General features: G+C 43.2%; 1 protein-coding gene across 1 annotated transcript in view; it reads right to left on the reverse strand.

Annotated features, from left to right (window-relative positions):
* The window catches only part of TRIP11 (thyroid hormone receptor interactor 11), a 146,689-nt gene that overhangs the window by 111,400 nt on the left and 11,634 nt on the right, over positions 1–23,655 (reverse strand). The window contains exons 2-4 of the mRNA XM_029597808.1: positions 9,593–9,669; positions 9,273–9,383; positions 2,881–3,159 (exon numbers count right to left, since the gene is read on the reverse strand). Of these exons, the coding sequence (XP_029453668.1) occupies positions 2,881–3,159; positions 9,273–9,383; positions 9,593–9,669 (467 nt within the window). The remainder of the gene's footprint in view (positions 1–2,880; positions 3,160–9,272; positions 9,384–9,592; positions 9,670–23,655) is intronic.

The following is a 23,655-nucleotide window of genomic DNA, read 5'->3' on the forward strand; positions in this document are numbered from 1 at the left end:
CGCTGCCTTTCAGCCACTCTGGGGGCTAAGTCCACGCCGGGAATCGGCTGCCAGACCAAGGCTCACCTCTGAGGGATATCGAGAATCAACTCAGGAAAGTCTCGACTGTGGGAGGGACCCTTAGGTTTCACTGCAGGAGAAGCGGGGCTCTCTTCTTAAGAGGTAAATTTTTTTTCTTCTTTCTTATTGTAAATGTTACACTATTCTCTTTTGGATAGTGTCCGCATCTGGTATGGAGACTGAGAAATATTGAAGAGCTAAGCTTGCTGCACAGGTATATGTAGGGTGACGTCAGCTTTGAAATCTGACTCCATCTCCCATCAGGAGAGCACAATACCCATTGGTCCAGAGTCCATCTGGCTATAGGCTAGGAAATGTTCAGTTTTATATTTTAAGCTATCATAAACACGGTTAATATAAATAGGTACTGGCAGTCCTCTTAATAGATCTTTATACACCTATTGCATATCTTTAAACAGAACAAACAAACCTGTTTTGTAATGACGTTAAGGCTACGTAAATATGAGTTACCTTGTTCTGGCATGAGATTATTTAAAATAAAATCACAAAACACTGAGTCTGTTCCTCCATTTGCATTAAAGTAGTTGAGGAAAGCAAGTATGGTAAGATCTGTGTGGCTTGAGTTTAAACTAACATTTCTTAATTCTTTCTTGTAAATCTGTTGTGTTTATATGTTGTGAGGTAAGGGTAATTTATTAGTCTTGTATCGTAGGTTCCCTAAGTGTAAAGGTTACCACTGAAATCTGGTAGTGCGATGTCATATATAATATGTTACTGGGAGGTTTATAAGAACTTCATTACATCGGGGTAGGTATAATGAGTATATAACATTCTTTTTCCATGTAAACAAGAGTGATGAGGGATAATGGTGCATGTCTTTTTTGTAGTTTAAAGTGCAGCAAGGTGGTGTCTTTCTTCCTCCTGAGGAAGTTGGTAGAAAACGAAACAAAGGTCCTTTGCCGAGGAAACAGGTTTGCTTAAAGAATCAAAGGAAAAAGCAAGTTTATTTAAGGGAAATCAATTGCAAGTTTGCTTAAGGAAAAACAACAAGTTTGGTCCTAGGAAATTAACTGTTAATCAGCATGAATCACTCTATATATTTGCATATCCATGAAGCTTTGAGGGGCCAATGCAATACAGTGCGCTCAACCCGCATGCAAATGCATGAGAATGAAGCTACTAGACATTCACTCCGATGCAAAAAAAAAAAATAGAAATGTGCGTCTTGGACGCACATTTAGCGATCAGCTATTAACGCCTGCCTGGAGCAGGCGTTAATAGCTGAGTGCATTTAAAACAAGTTGTTTAAATGCTTAAAGAAACTGTACATAAAAGACGGCCGAGTTAGGAAAACCGACCCCCTAATTTAAATATTGCATGGCACCCCCCCTTGGGGGTGCCTTAAGAAAGCGGGCACTGACTGTTCAGTGCCCGCTTTCTATGCATTTTTATTGCATCGGCCCCCGAGGGTGTTAGGATGTACTTACTGCTCTTAGAGACTTCGATGTGGTGAGGGGAACCTTATGGCCTTTTGAAACTACAGACATTTTTATGAACTATGAATAGCTCCGTCTAAGGACTTTGATAATTTTTTTTTATATGTAAGTTTATAATGAAAATGTATTGTATGAGACTTTTAGAAAAAATGTTTTTTAATCATTATCAAATGTGTAAAAAAATATTTTTTATGATATAGCATAAGTGTTCACAAATGTTTTGTTTCATTATATACATCATACCTATAAGGGAGCTGGGGACCGACGTGCTGCGAAATGCGCAGTAGAAAGCTGCTCTGTAGCTCTCACCGAGGGGCCACGCATGCGCGGAAAACATCTGACTGAAGTGTGAATTGACGCGGCCTCGCCAGATCCTCCTCGGCTGCCGCCTCTGGTCCTTCGCGGTGCTGGGGGGGGGGGGTGGGGAGAAGGAGGAGGTCGGACCAACAACAGCCTGAGCCCGTCCCTCCGCCGCCGGGGAGGAGGGGAGTTGGGACGGCCGGAAGCACAGCAAATCTCGCCCGATTTAATGGGCATTACGGCTAGAGGGACAGCAGTGAGAAGCCACAGTACACAGTGAGGGATGTATGGAGAGAGGCAGGTCCCTTATAGCGGCACCCCTTGCATCTCACAGATTCAGCAGGGTACAGCCGGCCCTGTAGAAGAGAAAAGAGGGAGTGGAGAATATTGGGGGGGGGGGGGGGGGGGGGGGGAGGAGGGAAGATGAGAGAAGATGGAAGAAAAAGGGTAAGAGATGTGAGTAAGTGGGAAGGCTAAGAAGTTGTGGAGAAGAGAAAAGGAGGTGGAGGATGCTGAGGGAGAGGGAAGGGGTTTGTGGATGATGGTTAGAGGGGTGGAAGGAAAAGGGAAGAGGATCATGAGTGCGTAAGTGGGAAGGGTAAGAATCTGGAGAAGAGAAAAAGGGAGTGGGAAGGGGTTGTAGATGAGGTGAGAGGGAAGGAAAGGGAAGATGAGAGGGATGAAAGGAAAAGGGAAGAGGATATGAATGAGTAAGTGGGATGGGTAAGAAGTTGTGGAGAAGAGAGCGGCTCTGACCAACGTGCCGATCTGACCGATGGAATCGCGCCCGTTTGATGGGTCTAATGGCATATATATATATTTTTTTTTTTATTGTATTGAAGTGTATTGATATTTGATTGTATTAAAGTAACTTATGACTGTTTACTTTGATATGTTAATGTATTATGATGTAGTTTACTATTCTGATGTATTTGTGTTATTTTGCTGTGAACCGATTTGGTGGTTTGTTTTTTTGCTCAAGGAAGATGGTTTAGAAGTGTTAAACAACATAACAAAGGCTCAACCTGAGGAGATATTATGAAAGATATGAAAAGCCAGTTACCTGTGCAAGCTGCCTCCAGTGCAAAACCTCACCTTCAAGTCTGGACACCTGGTTGGATAGTGTGTTTATTTTTTGTTGGGACCAGATGACATCTCCAAAGTCCATGTCATCTCCCGGGAAACCTGATGGATGATGCCTAGCCACAGGACTAAAGGAGGCAGACGAAGTGGCTGGATGGGAGGCACCAGCTTCCAGGTGTGCGGACTGAGCTGCTGTCTGGGAGGTCTGCAATTGTTCCTGTAGAACATTCTGCCTAGCTTTTAGATGGCTGATTTCCACCTAAATATGTAGATGAGTACATAAGTGTTAGGACACAGGAAAGTGAATAAACTTCAATATACTTTAAACAAAATAGCTTTTGATCATCTCGGCATAAAACCTAATAACTAAACTGCAAACATCCCCCCTCCCAACCCAATAAAATAATCCAAGTCAGAAGTGACTAAATTATGCTTCAATTCCAACCAATCAAGCACAATGGCCATTTTTGTCCCAGATATATCACAATGGGTCCCATTTTGTGATATATATGGCAAAATGCTTAATATAATGGGCGGAGTTAACAAGACTTATGTGCTTCTTTCAATTTATACAAGTCAAAATGTCAGGTTAAAAAACAAGCACAAGTGTCTTTTTTTTTTTTTTTTTTTAAACTTAGTTCAATCATTTCGGCTGAAATTTCAATAAGCCTAACCAACACTGGTATGTCAAGATGTGGTGATAAAGCAGTCTTCATACTGCTCATATTGTGAGGACTGTGTTTAGGAGTTTGACACATGCTCCTATGCTGCCATTTGATAAATCACAATGCTCGAGTTTTCTCATCTGTTTAATAAAGACAAATAATAGAACATTGCTCCTGTGTGTGCTGTGACAACCTGCCTGTCGGTTTGATTTCTAGGCCTCTTTACTTAAGGCTAGATAAACTGTATGGATGGGCAGACTAAATAGGCCATATGGTCTTTGTCTGCCATTATGCGCTTCCATGTATCATTTTTTTATACCCTTTTGTGGAAATCAAATGTATGTACTTTTTACTATGGCCACCCACCACATGTTTTAAAGAATTTCTCCTCCCAAATCCACTTTGTGATGGTTTGTCCCATATTGGTGTTTTTCATGTATGAGTGTGGACATCTGCATGAGGTACTAACAAAGGATTAGCACAGCCACGATAATTTATTTAGAGACATAATGGCCAAGTAGGAGATTTCAAACACTTTAAAAATGAATCAGAAAAGGGGATTTGGGGTTGGCCCAGTGGCTTGGCAGCAGTACCATGTTCTTGCCTCTGGCACTGCCACCTGCAGCCTCTGGCAAAGAGAACTCCAACCAGCATGCAAGAGCAATACCTGCTGGCTGGCAAGAAGCACATCTGTGCCAGGCTCGGAAGGGACCAACAAGTCTGTGCCTCCCAGTCACAGCACAATTGCTGCAATCGTTGGGCTACAAGGAGGGGAAAACCCTAAGCAGGTACACAGGTGGTTCATGACACTGAAACCCCCAGCAGGAAGCTGGAATCCCAAAAAGCAGGAAGAAGCTGCATGACCTAGGAAATCAATAATTCTACTTATTTTAACCCAAAGCAGTTGTTTCCTCCACTAACATGTTTATCTCCCCTGTTATGGAAACTATAGTTACATGTTCCTAGTGTCTCCATTCCACTAACCTCCTCTCTCCTCTTACATTCCTATCCTGTAACCCCCCCCACCCTAAAATTACCGGTTGAATTTGTTCAAATGGTTAAGATGTAACTTCCTTTCATGATTCAAATTGTGTACTGTAAACCGATGTGATGTGCAAACGAACGTCGGTATAAAAAAATGTTAAAATAAATAAATTAAAATTATCTATAAGTCTATTTTGCAGCACCACTGCTTTAAGGGCTAGAACTTTTTTTTTTTTACAGCAACAGTGTTGCTGAAGTTGCAATGTTCAATGAATAAAGTAGCCCACAGTACCTCCTACAAAAATAGCACAGACCCTTAAATGCTGACAGCCATTTTGTCTACAATGTTTTTGCCCCTAGCTGAAACAAGATGAATTCTTAGAAACTCAGTACCTCAATGATTGGTGGTATTAATTATAATAAAGTAACAGATCAATACAATCCCAAACAAAACAGTCTGGCTACATACTCTGACCAAAGGATGTATGTAGTTCTTTTTTTAAAGACTATGATAGCAATAAATATACAATTCATTTTTCTCGACTCCCAGCTACTCTCTTACAACTCTGGGCTCTCTGATCTCTGAGGGAGTAGTAGTAGGGATTGCTGAGCAATTGTGTGAATGGGCAGACTCGATAGAAATATAAAAACATGATGACAGAAAAAGACCTAAGAAGAGAACATCTGACAGAAGGAACTGGTTGGAGAAAGGGGTTGAGGAATGAGAAATTACTACTTACCTGATAATTTCTTTTCTTTAGGACAGTCAGATGAATCCAGAACAAGTGGATTATGCACCTCTACCAGCAGATGGAGACAGAGCAAACTGACATAGATTATATACATCCTGGCAGTAACATCAGCCTGCCAGTATTCTTTTCAAAAAACAATGGTGAAGAGACTGGCAAAACTTGATTTAAACGGATAACCATTCAATACTCAGCCAACAACACGGAGCTCAACAAGAATATATAACACTAGTTAGGGACTGGAACTAACATTTACCAGTAAGCCCTGTAAAACGTAGCCATGGAGGACAACACCATACTACAACCATCTGGCAGCCAAAGGAGGGAAGCTGGATTCATCTAAACTGTCCTAAAGAAAAGGAAATTATCAGGTATAGGTAGTAAATTTCTCATTTCTTAGCGCCCGTCAGATGAATCCAAACAAATAGGATTTACCCAAGCTACTCTCGAATAGGGCAGGAAGTGCTGCCCGTGGGTCCAATCAAAACGGCACGTGCAAAGCCTGTGTCCTCCTGGGCTTGCACAGCCAGACGATTAATGACCTAGAGAAAAAGTGTGTAAGAGGACCACATCGCTGCTTGGCAAATGTTGACAGGAGACAACAATTTCACTTCTGCCCTTGATATGCCTGAGCCTTAGTGGAATGAGTCCTGACCTGACTAGGTAATGGCTTCCCCGCATCAATGTATGCAGCCATGACTACCTCTCCTTAATCCAGCATGCTACTGTAGCCCGCAAGGCCGGCTCTCCCTGTCTAATACAGCCATGAAGGTCAACAGGCGATCTGTCTTCTGTAAAGGCTTAGTATCCTCCAGATACCTAACTATGTCTCTTGACACCAAGAGTCGCAACAGATGATACTCTACTATATCTCTCTCTCTGTTCAGAGTCGGCAGGGATATGGACTGATTCAAGTGAAAGTCAGTGACCCACCTCTGGTAAAAAAAAAAAAAAAGGAACAGTACGCAGCTATACTGTCCCTAGAGTCACCTGGAGGAATGGCTCCCGGCAAGACAAGGCCTTGCAATTCGGAAACCCTACACACAGAACAAAATTTCCACAAGAAACACCATTTCAAGGTCAGTAACCGCAAGGTCAGGTTACGCATCAGTCTAAATGTAGGGCCCTCTAGGAAATCCAATACCAAATAAAGACTCCATAAGGGCACTGGAAAACTGCAAAAGACGACAAAGATGTTTTACTCTTTTCAGGAAATAGGTCACATCAGGATGAGTCAACACAGAACCACCATTCACCTGACCCCCGAAACAGGCGAGAGCCTCAACTTGTTACCTTTAAGGAATTGAGGGCCAAGTCATTATTCAAGCCATCCTGCAAAAATTCCAAAATGAATGGGACCTTGACCAAACAAAAGTACCTCGATCCTCACATCAGGCCTCAAAACACTCACCAAACCCGCACATAGGCCAATTAAGTGGAGAACTTTCTAGCTCTCAGCAAGGTGGAAATCATTGATGCAGAGTATCCACACTTCAGCAAGCAAGTCCTTTCAAGAGCCATACTGTAAGACAAAATTGAATCAGATCTTTGTGAAGAACACATTCCCGCAACAACAGGTTCCTTTGTGTCAGAAGTTGAAGGGTCGAGTCCACAAGGAGCCTCCACAGATCCACATACCATGGTCTCCTGTGCCAATCTGGAGCGACCAAGAGCACCATCCCTCTGTGGCTCTCACAGAGACATGGTTCACAGAATCTCATGATTGGGATACGGCAATACCAGGCTATAATTTGTTAAGGAAGGACAGAGTGGATAGGAAAGGGGAAGGTGTGGCTCTTTATATCAGAAACAACATCCAAGCATCTGAGCTGCAAGGAAGTTGGGGCAAGGAAGAAGCACTATGGGTCGACCTAAAAAAAGATGATGGGGCATCCATTTATATTGGAATGGTTTACAGGCCTCCAAACCAAAAGGAAGAGCATGACAGAGATCTGGTTGAAGACATCCAAAAGATGGGAAAGAGAGGAGAAGTGGTGATCGTTGGGGACTTTAATCTGCCGGATATAGACTGGAGAATCCCTTCTGCAGAATCTAACAATAGTAGAGAAATGGTGGATGCCCTGCAAGGGGCTTTGTTCAAACAAATGGTAATGGAACCCAAGAGAGAGGGAGCTATACTTGATTTAGTGCTCACAAATGGAGATAATGTCTCTGATGTCCAGGTGGGCGCCCACCTCAGCACCAGTGATCAAACGGTATGGTTTCATATCACACACAGGATACATAGAAGAAGCACAAAGACCTGAGTTTTGCAGTTCAAAAACACAGACTTTGATGAAATGGGGGAAGTACCTGGAGGAAGAACTAAAAGGTTGGGAGAACGAGAAAGATGTGGATCAACAGTGGACCAATCTAAAAGGAGCAATCATCAAGGCAACTAATCTATATGTCAGAAAAGTAAAGAAAAGCAAAAGGAAAATGAAACCTATTTGGTTCTCAAAGGAGGTGGCTGACAAAATAAAAGCTAAAAGAACAGCATTCAAGAAATATAAAGGATCCCAAAGGGAGGAGCACAAAGAAGAATATATGATGATACAACAGACGAAGAAAGTAATCAAGATGGCAAAAAGTCAAGTCACTAAAGGCGCCGCTTAATTTGGATATGCAAAATGAGGCCCGACTAAGCGTCCAAAAACTGGACGCACAGCTAGACGCACACACACCGAACCAAACAAACCTGTAGAGAGCAGCCTATAGAAAGTGCTCAAAATGCCATTGAGGCCTACAACACAGTGCCCAGTAAAAAAGCCTCAGAGCGGGACATAGCCTATAGAGGCTGCTCAACCCACCAGGCTGTCCATGTCTCGACCTCCCACGGAGCAGGGTGAACATTGGAATGGTGCGCTGAGCATGGAGACCATAGGAAGGAGAAAGCCCTACGCCAAAACACACTCCTTCGCTGACTCTGAATTTATTTTATTAAAATTTACCTGAGCTCAGCCCTACCTGGCTGAATACAGAGACAGTCTCAGATTATGGGGGGAGACGGCATATGCCGTCACCGCCTTGCTCGGCTTCCTGCAACTGCTGCCTTTCAGCTGCTTAAACAGTTTTAAGTCCATGCCGGCTGAAAAATCAGCTACCGGACCAAGGAACTTATCTGAGGGACCATGGAAATCACCTCAGGAATTCTCAAATGGGGGAGGGACCATTTGGTATCACCACAGGAGTTTGGGTGATTTTCATATTTCTCCTTTTTTTCCCCAAATCAAAGCAATACCCAGTAGGTAGATGTACGTCCATCTACTGGAGTCAGAGAATACTGGTAGGCTGTCACTGCAGGGGTGTATATACTCCGATGGCAGTTTGCTCCATCTCCCTCTGTTGGTAGAGGTGCATAACCCACTTGTTCTGGATTCATCTGACTGGACACTAAGAAAAAAATCTTTTTCTATCTTTAGAAAGGACTGTGTGCAAAAAAGCTTGTCTTTTGCTCCTTAGAGAAAAAAAAAAAATATATATATATATTCACACACATAGCTAGTTTTAACACTGAATATTTTGTGCTGTATTAAATCATACATTAACAAAGGAATGAATATTTCTTTGTCAGGTATAGCAGCTTCACTGGTTGGCACTTCTTCAGAAATATAAAGGCTTAATGGAAACCGGTGGGTGGTCAAGACTCACAATTTCAGGCAATTCACTGTTTTCAAAATAACTAAGACAGGGCAACAAAAACCTGCAGCCGAGAATTTACATTTTAGAATCAATTTATGTCTGAGTGAGACAAAAACAAAGGAAAACACAAAAGCGGCTTTCTGCCAAGTGTGAGTGTTTAGCTTCTCCTTTTATATTTTCTGATACATTTCAAGAGATTTTTAACCAGATGCATGCATACATCTCTCTCTCTCACTAGCCTGAACCCACTGCCCTCAATCCAGTCCTCTTCGCCTCCCCTACTCCCCCCCCCCCTAAAAATGTATAAAATATCCAACACATTTGCTAAGTACCTCTTTTTGCTGTAGTTGATTCCTGTATTCTGCAGACTGCTGTTTTATCTGGAGCTCAGATGCTTCAAGTTTCTCTTCTAGATCAGTATACAACTTTTTCAATCTTTCATGCTAAATAAGAAAACAAATATTTGACAGATTTTGTTTCTCCCTCTAGAAAACACAAGACTGGACAAGCAGTCTTCCATGCATGTAGAGCAATAGATGTTCCACACTCATTCTGCCACATCCTACAGTGACATTGCACAACTTCCTGAGACTACAAGATTTGACTCCCTCATAACTCAGTTCTAAGCATTTTGTAGGCCACAGTTCTTTACCTCAGATTTCTGTGCAGTATAAATGCCCTCCAATTCCCTCAGTCTGGAGCTGGATACATGCAGGTCTGTTGCAGTATCTGAAACAAAACAAAAATCACATAACTTAGCAAGGTCTTCAGCACAATGCTGTGATTTGGCTTTGGAAATGCGGGTGAGGGGGATCGTTTTCACATTCTCTTAAGAGGTGTTGTGATTACAGACACTAAGAAAGGGAGGGGAGATGAAGGAATCAAGTGACTAGTCCAAAGAAACATGATGGCAGAAAAAGACCATGTGGCCTATCTAGTCTGCCCATCCATACCAACTTATCAGCTCTACAATCCCTATCATTCCCCCTCAGAGATGCCCTATGCTTGGCCAATGCTTTCCTGACCTCAGATACTGCTTGTTTCCACCACCTTTCTGTAAAGAACTACTTCTTTAGATTACTTTCAAAGTAGATAAAATGACAAAGTAATTCCAGAGCTTGGAGAACCTTTGGAAAGTATTTTGGAAAATACCACATCTAAGTAGAAAGGAAAAAATAAAGAGGACAAAGAAAATATTTTAAAGAATCAATGTCTTCTATTCACTGCAACAATTAAATCTGTAATGAAAACATGGCTAAGGAACTTGAAGGGAAAAACAGATTTATTTAATAAACAGACCTGTGAAAATTGTTCATAAAATACAAGAAACCGCTAAGTAACTGACATCTTCCTTCATCCCATTGTCCCTTTAACAATCTGAGATGATGATTCAACAATTCTACTCAGGATTCAACACCATGATCCTGATACTAAATTAAAATATCTGTACCCATCTTTATCAGTCAAAATCTGCTTACAGCAATCCGCTTTATAAATGTCTCATATGCCAGCTGTTACATAAAAGGATCTCTCTCTATATATATATGTATGCACACACAATTTAAAGTGCATTTTTGAATCTTACACAGATAAATATCAACTGCACCAAGGCCATGTATTTTTTAAATCTGGTTTGCTTGAGTGGCTTGAATGTAAGTTTTGAAAGCTCCCGTCTCACCCTGCCAACCTTCCATTAACCCACTAATTAGGGCAGTGTTTCCCAACTCTCTCCTGGAGGTACACCTAGTCAGTCTGGCTTTCAGAATTTCTGTAATGAATATGCATAAGAGAGATCTACATACACTGGAGACTGTGTATGCAAACACATCTCATGCATATTCATCGTGGCAATCCTGAAAACCACATCAGCTAGGTGTGTCTCTAGGAGAGGGTTGGAAGACACGGAATTAGGAAATTGGATTACACAAAATAACTTGGCATTGGTAGATAGTGAAACATAAAGGAAGTAATTTAGATAAGTTTTAATCATTAGTGAGAAGAGAAAAAAAAAAAAAACTTAGTAAAGTTCAAGAGGCACTCAATTATTAACAGGCCAATACAGTAAACCACGCGGGACAGCGGGCGAGCGCCCGCTCTCCCAGCACGCGCACAGGCCACTCTCCTGTGCCCGCAATTCAGTAACTTAATTTAAATTAGGGCCCGCGGTAAAAAGAGGCGCTAGGGACACCAGTGCGTCCATAGCGTCTCTTTTTTGACAGAAGCGGCAGCTGTCTGCGAGTTTGACAGCTGACGCTCAATTTTGCCGGCGTCTGTTCTCAAACCTGCTGACAGACACGGGTTCAGAAACCGGATGCCAGCAAAATTAAGCATCCTTTTTTTTTTTTTTTTTAATTTTTAACTTTTTTTTTTAACTTTTGGGGCCTCTGACTTAATATCGCCATGATATTAAGTCTGAGGGTGCACAGAAAAGCAGTTTTTACTGCTTTTCTGTGCACTTCCCCGGCGCCGGCAGAAATTAACGCCTAACTTTGGGTAGGTGCTAATTTCTTAAAGTAAAATGTGTGGCTTGGGGGAGTTGGATGTGTGTTTTCGACACGCTATTACCCCTTACTGAATAGCGCATTGTACTGTATCGGCCTGTAATATTAGTAAATCCTTCAGATAATTACTTTTAGTTTGTCTGACATTTACAAGTCAGAGCTATAGGTTTCTTTATACCAGATAGATAAAACAAAATTTTATAAACTAAAAGGGTGTTTGGGATAATTATGTATAATAATAACTATTAGTGACCTTAGACAAATAAGTGCAAAATTAACTTTGACCAAAATTAAAAGAAATATATATTAGAATTTGTAGGTACACAGATTAAGATCATAGATTAGGATAAATTATTAGTCATCAGTTGGAGAAAGTATTGCTTTGTACCAAGAAGGCTAAACATAGCATGTGATTTAGTTCAAATTTAGTCATCTACAAATAGAATAAATTAAATTCCTGGGGGAACTGGATTGGTAGCATCATTTAGATCTGTGTGTTAATTATTTCTAGTTGCTTTGGTTTACTTTTATACTCTAAGCAACCAAAGTCTACAAAGGGAGCTCTGCTAAACTAACACCTCATAGACATACATACATATTGTAGCCTGAAAGAATAAGATAACACGCTATATACTTCCAAGCAACAAGTAAGCAAGCAAGACTACAAACAAGGATTTTGAGCATAGAGGTGGAAGGTAAGATTCCAAAAGGCTAGTTAATTTTTACTTGCAGAACAGCTGAGGAAAAAGGTTAGGACTTTGGTAGGTCTCATGCTCTTTCAACAGGAACCAGAAGCTCCCAACAACTAAAGGATGGCCAGGAAACACTATCGCCAAAGCTGTTACCGTTGTTACTACTTCTACCGCTGTCTAGACAGATGTCCTGATCCACAGGGAGGAACTGATTTAGTGTGAAAGATGTCTGCAGATCAATTCTCTCAGGAATCAGAAGCATCGATTCTCTCAGGAATCAGAAGCATCCTGGAGAATGAAGACTACACTGATGGAATGCTTATCAAGACGTCAAAGATGGATAAGTCAAGCAGAGGAGAAAGTGAAACTGGACCACAAGACATCATCTTTCCAGATTACTACAGCCTCTTGATCCGACACTAGACTCAGTTTTCCCTCGAGCTGAAGAACCTGTATGCAGCACTGGAAGCAGAGGAGAAGAAACGATCCCAGGATGAAGAGGAATTGAAAAATGCAAACACCAAAGTTGCAGACTCCTCAACCACTGCACCTAGGAAATAGATAGCATTTGCTGTTGGTGATTTGCTTCTGAGGGGCATGGAGGCATCCATTTGCTGAACAGACATGTCCTGGGAAGTGTGCTGTCTGCCGGGTTTCAAAAAACGAAGATATTATAGAGAAATTGCCAAAAATCCTCAATTTTACTGTCTACTATCTGATGCTGCACATCCAAGTTGGCACAAATGAGAATGCTAGGTACCACAAAAATCATATCAAAAATGACTTCATGGCTCTGGGTGAGAGAGTAAAGCAGATAGGTGTACAGGTTGTATTCTCCTCCATCCTCCCAGTCAAGGATAAAAGGCTCAGGCAGGGAAGCTTGAATTCTGGAAATGAACGAATGGCTCCGCAGATGGTGCTGACAAGAGCATTTCTGCTTCTTGGACCACGGGATGAAGTTTCAAGGACTGCTGAGTAGAGATGGGAGCCACCTGTTGAAGGAGTGCATCATCCACACAGACGGGCAAACCTACTGAGGAGGGTTTTAAACTAGGATTGTCTGGGATGGGTTAAAGCTCTATAGTAAATGAAAGTCCTCAGGTAAGTAAAACATTAACATTCGTATAAAAGTGGGGAAAAATGGGCGGCATTTGGAAAGTTATATGCATTGAAACTCATAGTATGGAAATAAAATCCCAGATCTAGAGGCAGTCATGGAGGAAGCTGGCTTAGATGTAGAGAATGTCACGGAAATGTGCTACACAGAAAACCATGAATGGGATATAGTTATATTAGGCTACAATCTATTAGGCAGGACTAGGTAGGAAGAAAGGGAGGAGGCATGGAGTGACACTATATACAAAAAATATTAAAGCCACAGAATTTCAAGGCTTATGTGGTAAGGATGTGGCACGATGGATTAAGCTAGAAAAAGAGAATGGATCATCTATTTATAATGATATAATATACAAACCCCAACTTATACCCACTTTAGTTGTAATAAAGAAGGGATGAAAGTCACATTCAATATATATCCCTCACCTCTTTAAAAAGACAAACCTTAATTCCTATATAATGTTTAATTAACCATTGTATGGGAGTAAATGTTTAAGTCTTTTTAAAAAGACAGAGGTAAAGGATATAAAGTAAACATAAAAGAAAGTTTGCTTACCATAAACAGTGTTTTCTATAGATAGCAGGATGAATTAGCCATGCTTCATGAGTGACTTCATCAAGCAGCACCAGACAGATCTGTCTCTCAAAGCTTTAGAGCTTTTGCTCTATTGAGCATGTGAGGCAGTTCCCGTGCGAACAATCGCTCCAGAAGGCTCCTCAGTTCTTATCCAAATAGAAAAGGGCATCCAGATGCATAGAGAAAGCTATCCAGGGAGGAGGGCGGGAAGGCATAGCTAATATATCCTATCTACAAGAAACAGTTTGCGGTAAAAAAAATTTACTTTTTTCCATTGATAAGCAGGCTGAATTAGCCATGCTTCATGAGTCGTCCCGAGTTGAGGGTTGTTAAAATAAATTATAGGCTAGTTGTTTTTTTAAACCGGACTTCTCTGTGGACTGCATTTATCTGGATGACAGCTGATTTAGTATCACTTTTCCCACTGATCCATCCTCAGTAGCCAATTTATCTAGGCAGTAATGAGATGTGAAGATGTGAACAGAAGACCAGGTAGCTGCTTTACAGATTTCTTCTATTGGTACATTGTGCAAGTTTACTAATGAAGTTGCTGTTTCACATACTTGGTGGGCTCTTACAGAATGTGCAATGGAATAGATTGGGATTCGTAGCAATATTGTATACAGGAGGTAAACCAATAAGAGTTAGTTTTGCCACTGGAGTTCCCAATTTATTGGGGTTATATGATACAAAGAGCTGAGAAGATCGCCTATGATCTTGTGTCCTGTTTGAAATAGGCTAATGCCCACTTGCAGTCTAAGGTGTGAAATTGTCTGCTTCAGTCATGCACATATGGCTTAGGAAAGAAGGTGGGAAGCATGACCGATTGGTTCATATGGAATGCTGATACAACTTTTGGCAAAAACTTCAGACAGACTACTTTTCATGAAAGAAATGCAGGTATGGAGGGTAGCGTAAGAATGTTTGCAATTCGCTCACTCTTCTGGCAAGAGACGATTGTCACTAGGAAGACTATTTTCCAAGTTAAATATTTCAGTTCAGCTGACTTTAGAAGTTCGAAGGGTGGTTTCATTAAAGTGGTAAGAACTACATTAAGATTCCATGGTACTGGGGCTTTTGTATAGGTGGATGAATTCAAATCAATCCCTTCATGAATCGTGAGATAAAGGGATGCATTGATATCAGGTTCTCATCACTCAACACACAAAGCTGTGGAATTTGTTGCCAGAGGATGTGGTTAGTGCAGTTAGTGTAGCTGGGTTCAAAAAAGGTTTGGAGAAGTTCTTGGAGGAGAAGTCCATTAAATGCTATTAATCAAGTTTACTTAGGGAATAGCCACTGCTATTAATTGCATCAGTAGCATGGGATCTTCTTAGTATTTGGGTAATTGCCAGGTTGTTGTGGCCTGGTTTGGCCTCTGTTGGAAACAGGATGCTGGGTTTGATGGTCCCTTGGTCTGACCCAGATTGGCAATTTCTTATGTTCTTATATGATAAGTCGCTCTTGCGCTTAAGATGCATGTGGATGGACGAGTTGGCCAGACCTTCTTTAGAGGTAAGATGTAGGTATACTAGTAACCGATGAAGTTCAAAGGTGAGAGGGCTGATAGAACAAGCCTTGCACCAGATAATGATTCTACTTGAAGGCATAGTTATGGCACATGGAAGGTTTTCTTGCCGACACTACAATGTCTTCAATGTCTGTGGATAAACACAAATGCACTATCGACGAGCATTCAATATCCATGGAGGCCGTTTTGACAGTTGTACAAGATATGCATACCATGGTTGTCTCAGCCACGCTGGGGGTACTAATATTATCCTTGCCCAGTCTCTCATGCATTTTTGTATTGTTTTGGTTATGAGTGGAATCGGAGGGAAGGTATAGAGGAGTCACCAAGGCAAAAAGTTTAGGAAGATATCTGGAGTTTTCCTGTATAGACTGGAACAAATGGAGCAAAAACTGGTCACGTTCCTGTTCCTTTCATGGCAAAGAGATCTATCCAAGTTCTCCTCATTGATGGAAGTGGCCATTAGCTACATCCTGTAACAGGGCCCACTTGTGTGGTTGGAAAACTGAGTGTCTGCTTCTGTATTTGCAATTCCTGGGAGGTAGACTTCTTGCAGAGTTGCCCAATTGGCTTTGGCCCAACCCAAATCTTTAATGTCTCCAGGATGAGGGTCCAATAACCCATTCTTCCTTGCTTGTTTATGTAAAACAACACCACCTGATTGTCTGTCTGAATTATATTTTTTTGCTTAAGCATATGCTGGAAGACTTCCAGCACACTTCAAGTTGCTCTCAACTCTAGTAGATTTGACACAAAGATTCCTGGGGGGGGGACGGGGACTAAAGTCCTTGGTTTTGAAGTGTAGGAGGTTGGCTCCCCAGCCCTGAGAGGAGGCATCTGTGGTGAGTATGATCTGATGAGGTTGTGGTTTGGAGCAGGGCTCCCACTTCCAACACTCCCTGACCAAGCCACTACTTGACTTCTAGCTTCATGAATTCAGTTACTATTAGGGATGTGAATCGTTTTTCAACGATTAAAATTATCGTCCGATAATGTTTATATCGTCTTAAATCGTTATAGAACACGATACAATAGAAATTCTAACGATTTATCGTTAAAAATCGTTAATCGTGTTAGTGCGCACTAACTCGATTTAGTGCGCACTAACTGAAAATGATACAAATAAACACTTTCCAGGTCACTGAAGGTCAGTTAGGAATGAATATGTGTTCCTATTGGCTGGCTGCCCTCTTATCTATTGATGTTACCAAGGTTACCACTGAGGTGATGGTTGGGGGGATGGGAAATGGAACTGGAAACTAACGAACACCAACAGAAAATGAAACAAAGTGTTCACACTTCCCAGGTCAGTAAAGGTCACTTAGGAATGAATATGTATGTATGTATTCCTATTGGCTGGCTGTGCTCTTATCTATTGATGTTACCAATATGGTTGGGGGGATGTGAAATGGAAACAGTTGGAAGCTTGACAAAAAAAGTAATGTAATGATCAGCACTCACGTGACTAGAACTTGTTTGTTTATTATTTTTGTTAGCAGGCACCTGAAATGCTAGTGCATGTTGAATTTGCCAATCACTGTGCATTTTAGAAAGGTGGTCCTGGCTGGAACTGTACACAGTTCAAATATATGTAATTGATTGTTGGTAAGTGTATTTTTTAAGTAGCCACACTGGCACCAGTATGTTTACTTTTCCTCCTACTTAACTCACTAGCTCAGCTTTGTAAGAAGGGCTTCTCTGCTTGTGTGTTGTTTTTGTTTGGTGTGAGGAGAGCAGAAACATCAGATCTTTATTCAATCTACTACAGTCATCTCTTACAGTGCCCTATCCCTATTAATACCAGGAGTGTTGTGATCTTCCTGCACACAGTGCCCTAACCCTGATACCAGTCTGAGACAGCTCCCTCCCTGCATTACTAGTGAGAGGCTGGCTTCACAGACAGGGGGGAGCTGCCTGACCCTCACTCCTGACTTCCCCCATGTCCCAGCTAGTGAATGGTGTGTGGGTGAGGGGGGGGGGGGGAGGATGGTGAAGTCTGAGACAGCTCCCTCCCTGCATTACTAGTGAGAGGCTGGCTTCACAGACAGGGGGGAGCTGCCTGACCCTCACTCCTGACTTCCCCCATGTCCCAGCTAGTGAATGGTGTGTGGGTGAGGGGGGGGGGGGGGAGGATGGTGAAGTCTGAGACAGCTCCCTCCCTGCATTACTAGTGAGAGGCTGGCTTCACAGACAGGGGGGAGCTGCCTGACCCTCACTCCTGACTTCCCCCATGTCCCAGCTAGTGAATGGTGTGTGGGTGAGGGGGGGGGGGAGGATGGTGAAGTCTGAGACAGCTCCCTCCCTGCATTACTAGTGAGAGGCTGGCTTCACAGACAGGGGGGAGCTGCCTGACCCTCACTCCTGACTTCCCCCATGTCCCAGCTAGTGAATGGTGTGTGGGTGAGGGGGGGGGGGTGGATGGTGAAGTCTGAGACAGCTCCCTCCCTGCATTACTAGTGAGAGGCTGGCTTCACAGACAGGGGGAGCTGCCTGACCCTCACTCCTGACTTCCCCCATGTCCCAGCTAGTGAATGGTGTGTGGGTGAGGGGGGGGGGGGGGAGGATGGTGAAGTCTGAGACAGCTCCCTCCCTGCATTACTAGTGAGAGGCTGGCTTCACAGACAAGGGGAGCTGCCTGACCCTCACTCCTGACTTCCCCCATGTCCCAGCTAGTGAATGGTGTGTGGGTGAGGGGGGGGGGTGGATGGTGAAGTCTGAGACAGCTCCCTCCCTGCATTACTAGTGAGAGGCTGGCTTCACAGACAGGGGGGAGCTGCCTGACCCTCACTCCTGACTTCCCCCATGTCCCAGCTAGTGAATGGTGTGTGGGTGAGGGGGGGGGGGGGGGAGGATGGTGAAGTCTGAGACAGCTCCCTCCCTGCATTACTAGTGAGAGGCTGGCTTCACAGACAGGGGGGAGCTGCCTGACCCTCACTCCTGACTTCCCCCATGTCCCAGCTAGTGAATGGTGTGTGGGTGAGGGGGGGGGGGAGGATGGTGAAGTCTGAGACAGCTCCCTCCCTGCATTACTAGTGAGAGGCTGGCTTCACAGACAGGGGGGAGCTGCCTGTCCCTCACTCCTGACTTCCCCCATGTCCCAGCTAGTGAAGGGTGTGTGGGTGAGGGGGGGGGGGTGGATGGTGAAGTCTGAGACAGCTCCCTCCCTGCAATTACTAGTGAGAGGCTGGCTTCACAGACAGGGGGGAGCTGCCTGACCCTCACTCCTCCGGGGTATTGTGATCTTCCTGCACACAGTGCCCTATCCCTGATACCAGGGGTGTTGTGATCTTCCTGCATGCAGTGCCCTATCCCTATTAATACCAGGAGTGTTGTGATCTTCCTGCATGCAGTGCCCTATCCCTATTAATACCAGGAGTGTTGTGATCTTCCTGCATGCAGTGCCCTATCCCTGATATCGGGATGTGTGCAAGAAGATCACAACACCCCCGGTATCAGGAATAGGGCACTGTGTGCAGGAAGACCACAACACCCCCAGTATCAGGAATAGGGCACTGTGTGCAGGAAGATCACAACACCCCTGGTATTAGGGATAGGGCACTGTGTGCAGGAAGATCACAACACTCCTGGTATTAATAGGGATAGGGCACTGTGTGCAGGAAGATCACAATACCCCTGGTATCAGGGTTAGGGCACAAGTTCTAGTCACATTGACTGATCACATTACTTGTTTTCTCAAGCTACCAACTGTTTCCATTTCCCATCCCCCATATACTGTCAGTAGGAAACTTGGTAACATGAATAAATAAGAGGGCAGCCAATAGGAATACATATTCATTCCTAAACTGACCTTAACTGACCTGAAAAGTGTCAAATTGTATCATTTTCAGTTAGTGCGCACTAACTCCCGTTAGTGCGCACTAATCGGAAAAAACGATTTTTAACGATTTTTTAACTAAAAAATCGTGCCTAAGACGATTTTCTTGCCCTGCCACACGATTTCTATCGTTAAGACGATATGGAAAACGATTCACATCCCTAGTTACTATGGATATTGGGGGTAGCAGGAGTTGATTCCATTGTGTTAGTAAACCCCACTGTAGATTTCAAGGAGTCGAGTTAAAGGTACTATATGTATCACCACCACTATATATCCTAGTAGTATCAAAGTGTGACGTGCTGACGTATAAGTTCTTTGTAGGATGTGGTTTGCTAAGATTCAAAGCTTAGTTGTTCTGTCCTCTGGAAGGACGTAGGGCGTCTATTCGAGCCCCTATGAATTGGATAGATTGGGTGGATGCAAATCTGATTTTTCGTAACTTATAATGAAGCCTAGCCTCTAGGCAAAGTATGGTGGACTATGTGTGAGACTGCAAAGTTTTTTTGAAGGAGCCATTATGAGCCAGTTGTCTAGGTAAGGAAAAATTCTTACCCTAGAATGGCATAAAATGGGCTACCACCACAGCAAGACACTTTCGGTCAGATACTATAAAGTGCGCGCGGCTGAACGCACTGTTTTACCTGCAGTTGTACGCGTGTCCACTACCCCTTCTACAGTAAGGGCTTTAGTGCATGGAAAACGCACATCCAACAACCCCCCCCCCCCTCGACACTAAGCGCTCATCACATGCAAATGCATATTGATGAGGCTATTAATAATTTGCTCAAGGATACTGAAAAAAATGGTAGGTGTTCTGTGCGGTCCAAAAAAGTGTACAGAAAAGCACCATCCGACTTAATATCCTAGTGATATTAAGTCGGAGAAACCAGAATTGTAAAAAAATAAATAAATAAAAGTGCTGGAAGGTCAAGTTAGGAAAATGGACACAATTTTCCCAGCGTCCGTTTTCCTAACCCATGGCTGTCAGCGGGTTCATAAAACAGACGCTGGTTAAATTGAGCGAAGGTTTTCTAAGCCCACTGACAGCCACCTCTCCTGGGCCAAGGAGGCGCTAGGGGCACGTAATTGTCCCTAGCGCCTCCTTTTAGCAAGACCCTTCATTTAAACACAGGATCGCGTGCCCATGAGAGGTGGCTGAGCGCATGTTGGGAGAGTGGGTGCTCAACACTGAGCGCCCATTTCCCGTAGAGCTTACTGAATTGGCCTGTTTGTGAAGACTCTCAGAGATGACAATAGGCCAAAAGGGAGTACCTTATACTGATAGTGTTTGCCTCCCACTTTGAAGCAAAGGTAATGCCAAGAGGAAAGTTGGATAGAGATATGTGCATACGCATTCTTGAGTCTAGGAAGCACATCCAGTCCCTGTGGTTGGATAAATGCCAATATGATTGCCAGAAATGTCATTTTGAATTTCTCTTGGTGTAGGTGTTTGAGAGATCTGAGATCCAAAATAGGGACCACACCCCTGATTTCTTGGTGATGAGGCAGTATTTGGAGTATTAACCCTGACTGTACTGAGAGTGGGCTAATTCCTGGATGGTGTTCTGCTATAGAAGTGATTGAACTTCTATTTGCAAAAGGGGGATTTGAGAATAGTCTGGTGGAAGTGTTGCCAGATGAAGTGTCCAAGTCTGGCTCTTGAAATTCAAGTGATAACCCTTTTGGACTAAGGTCATAACCACTTGTCTGTTATTATGGACCAGTGGTTTTTGAAGTGCTGGATTCTTCCACCAATTGGTGTCAACTGCTGTGGCAGTAATGATTTTGAACCATCCCTTTGCCATCCGTGGAATTGTGTGGCTGATTGCTGAAGGCATGGTGACTAGCATGGGGTTTGCCATTAGCCCTGGTATGGCCAGCATGACCTTTTTGGGAAGGATTTCTAGTATTGAGAAAAGAAATGTCATGATCCGATTGAATGGTCATTGTCTGTGGAGAGAGACTGCACAGCAACATTCTGTTCTTTCAGCCAAGTTATTGCTTCTTTCAGCTTTTCTCTAAAGAGATTGTATCCTAGAGACAGAAGATCTGATAACTTGTTGACAATATCCTCTCTGATGCTACTTGCCCAAAGCCACACCATACACCATGCAGCAGTGGAGGCTGCTGAGGTTTTCGCTGCTGAGTCGATTCCTTCATACAACGAATTTTAAAGGTGTCAGAGACCTTCCTCCATGTTGTATAGAGGTTGTGGGGAGGTCGGCTGGCCATTATCTGATTTTATATATGGCTTCAAGGATTGCAAAGTTTTGTACAAATATTTAACGACATAAAATTGATGCTGATGTAAGCGTGTGGTGAGCATGGAACTTTAGAATACATTCTCACCGAAGTCATCCAATAACTTGTGGTCTTTCTCTGGAGGCGAATTAGAGTGGAGTCGTGATTTTTTTTGCCTTCTTCATGGTGGACTCCATAACACCAAATTATAGGGGGAGTTGTACAATCCCATAGCCTGGTGTTTTATTTTTCTTTTAGATTTTTATATTCTGCTTTTTGGCATTTCAATGCCTATCCCCAGCGGGTTTACAATATGATTTTGTTCCTGAAGCAATGGAGGGTAAAGTGACTTGCCCAAGCAGAGGGCAAGGGGATTTGAACCTTGGTTTCCCTGGTTCATAACCCGCTACTCTAAGCACTAGGCTTCTCCTCCATTCCACTTTATCGCTTTTTGTAGCAATGGATGGAATGGAAGAGTGGTGGGTTCCGATGGGATTTCTAAAATCTTTAGAATCCCCATCACTTCCACTTAAGGATCTGGTTTCTTCCTTATGTCTACTTTTATGGTAGTGCTCACTTTTTCAACAAAACATAAGTAGATTAGATCCTCTGGAAGAGGAGAGGACTCTGGAGGGTTTGAGGGTAGGCCCATGGAACTGGTTCGGGACTATCCTGGAGATGGTCCTACTGGGCTGTCAGACCTTGGGGAATGTGTAGGTGAAGGTCCCCTTGAAGGGATGAAAGGAGGGGGTTCTTCTCCATTTCCCTCTGATTATTCTGATGATGTAAGCAGAGGTGCTCCTGGCATAACCAGCTCTGGAACTATCAGATGTGGAACACTGATGGAAAATGTGGTGGTTGAATTTGTGGGAATAGTGACAAGATGTTAGGTCTAGGAACCATGGATGGTCTCAGTCATTTGAAGATCCCAAGATATGCAGAGAATGATCTCAAATGTTGGTCCTTCCATGAGATGGTACAGTTGTTTAACCTTTTAAATAATGCGAGCGCCTTGGAAGTCGTATATCCTGTTCCTTCCTTGTGATCTTGTCTTCTTTTTGGTGGAAAAGGACCTTCGTCTGGTTTCTATGCCTTCTATTTAGGCTTCTGCATCATCTGTATTGAGGGATGCGCAGTCTTAGGCGCTGATTGCATTGGAAGCATCAGCTGTTTCAGTTTTGATCCATGAGGAGTCATATCAGGCGACTTGTGTGCCATCTTCAACACACGGAGCAACGGCTTTTGCGCAGGATGCACAGACTTCAATGCATGCACTACATCGTCTTCGGTGGAAGATGTGCTGGGATGGCTTCTAGATGGACCATGTGTCCCTGCAATGTCAGTCCTTGTGCCACAGCAGGAGTCATATTTGCCATGAGGGCTTTTGCCTTGTGAGTTGACTCCTTTGGCACACCTGCTTGCCACGACTTTATTCTGGCCTTTCCTGCGGAGGCTGGCATGTGCTCCAGAGAGTTGGAGTTCCATGACTGATCTGAGAAAGATTTAGTCGATTTGCCTCGGTCTTCCTGGTCTCCTGAAGAGGCTGAGAAAGCAGATGAATGCTTCTCAGCCTCCATCCACAGTCGCAGTTCTCCTAATCATGATCCGAGCCTGGGCAGAGACACCAATAGTTGTGGCCATCTGTGATAAGACAATATTTGCACCCAGAAGGTTTCTTCTGAGCCATGATGAGCACTAAAGCACTGTTTGGGGTTCACGTAAGTGAAAATTTATTTTCTAAGGAATCAATGAGAGACAGATTTCACTATCCATACTCTGCATGGACGAAAAAGAACTGAGCAGCCTTCTGGAACAATCGTTTGCGTGGGAACTGTTGTATATACCCAGTAGGGCAAAACCTCTAAAGCTTTGAAAGACAGCTTTGCCTGGTGTCGCTTGATGACATCACCCATGAAGCATGTCTAATTCAGCTTGCTTATCGACTGAAAACATACAGACCCCATCAGAAACTAAAGAAATATAGATTTAATGTAGGACAGTAACAAATTGCTATGAAAGAGGAGGTGCTATTGCTAGGGGGATTTCAATCTGCTGGATTTTGTTTAGAACATCCCAACTGTAATGTCTTCAATAATCAGGGAGATCTTGGATTCTCTGCAAGGAGAACTGCTCCCATATGGGATGGGGCAATACCAGACCTAATACTACTACTAAACGTTTCTATAGTGCTACACAACATATGCAGCGCTGAACATACT

The sequence above is a fragment of the Rhinatrema bivittatum genome, chromosome 4 (genome assembly GCF_901001135.1).
Source record: "Rhinatrema bivittatum chromosome 4, aRhiBiv1.1, whole genome shotgun sequence".
In the NCBI taxonomy this organism is placed as follows: Eukaryota; Metazoa; Chordata; class Amphibia; order Gymnophiona; family Rhinatrematidae; genus Rhinatrema; species Rhinatrema bivittatum.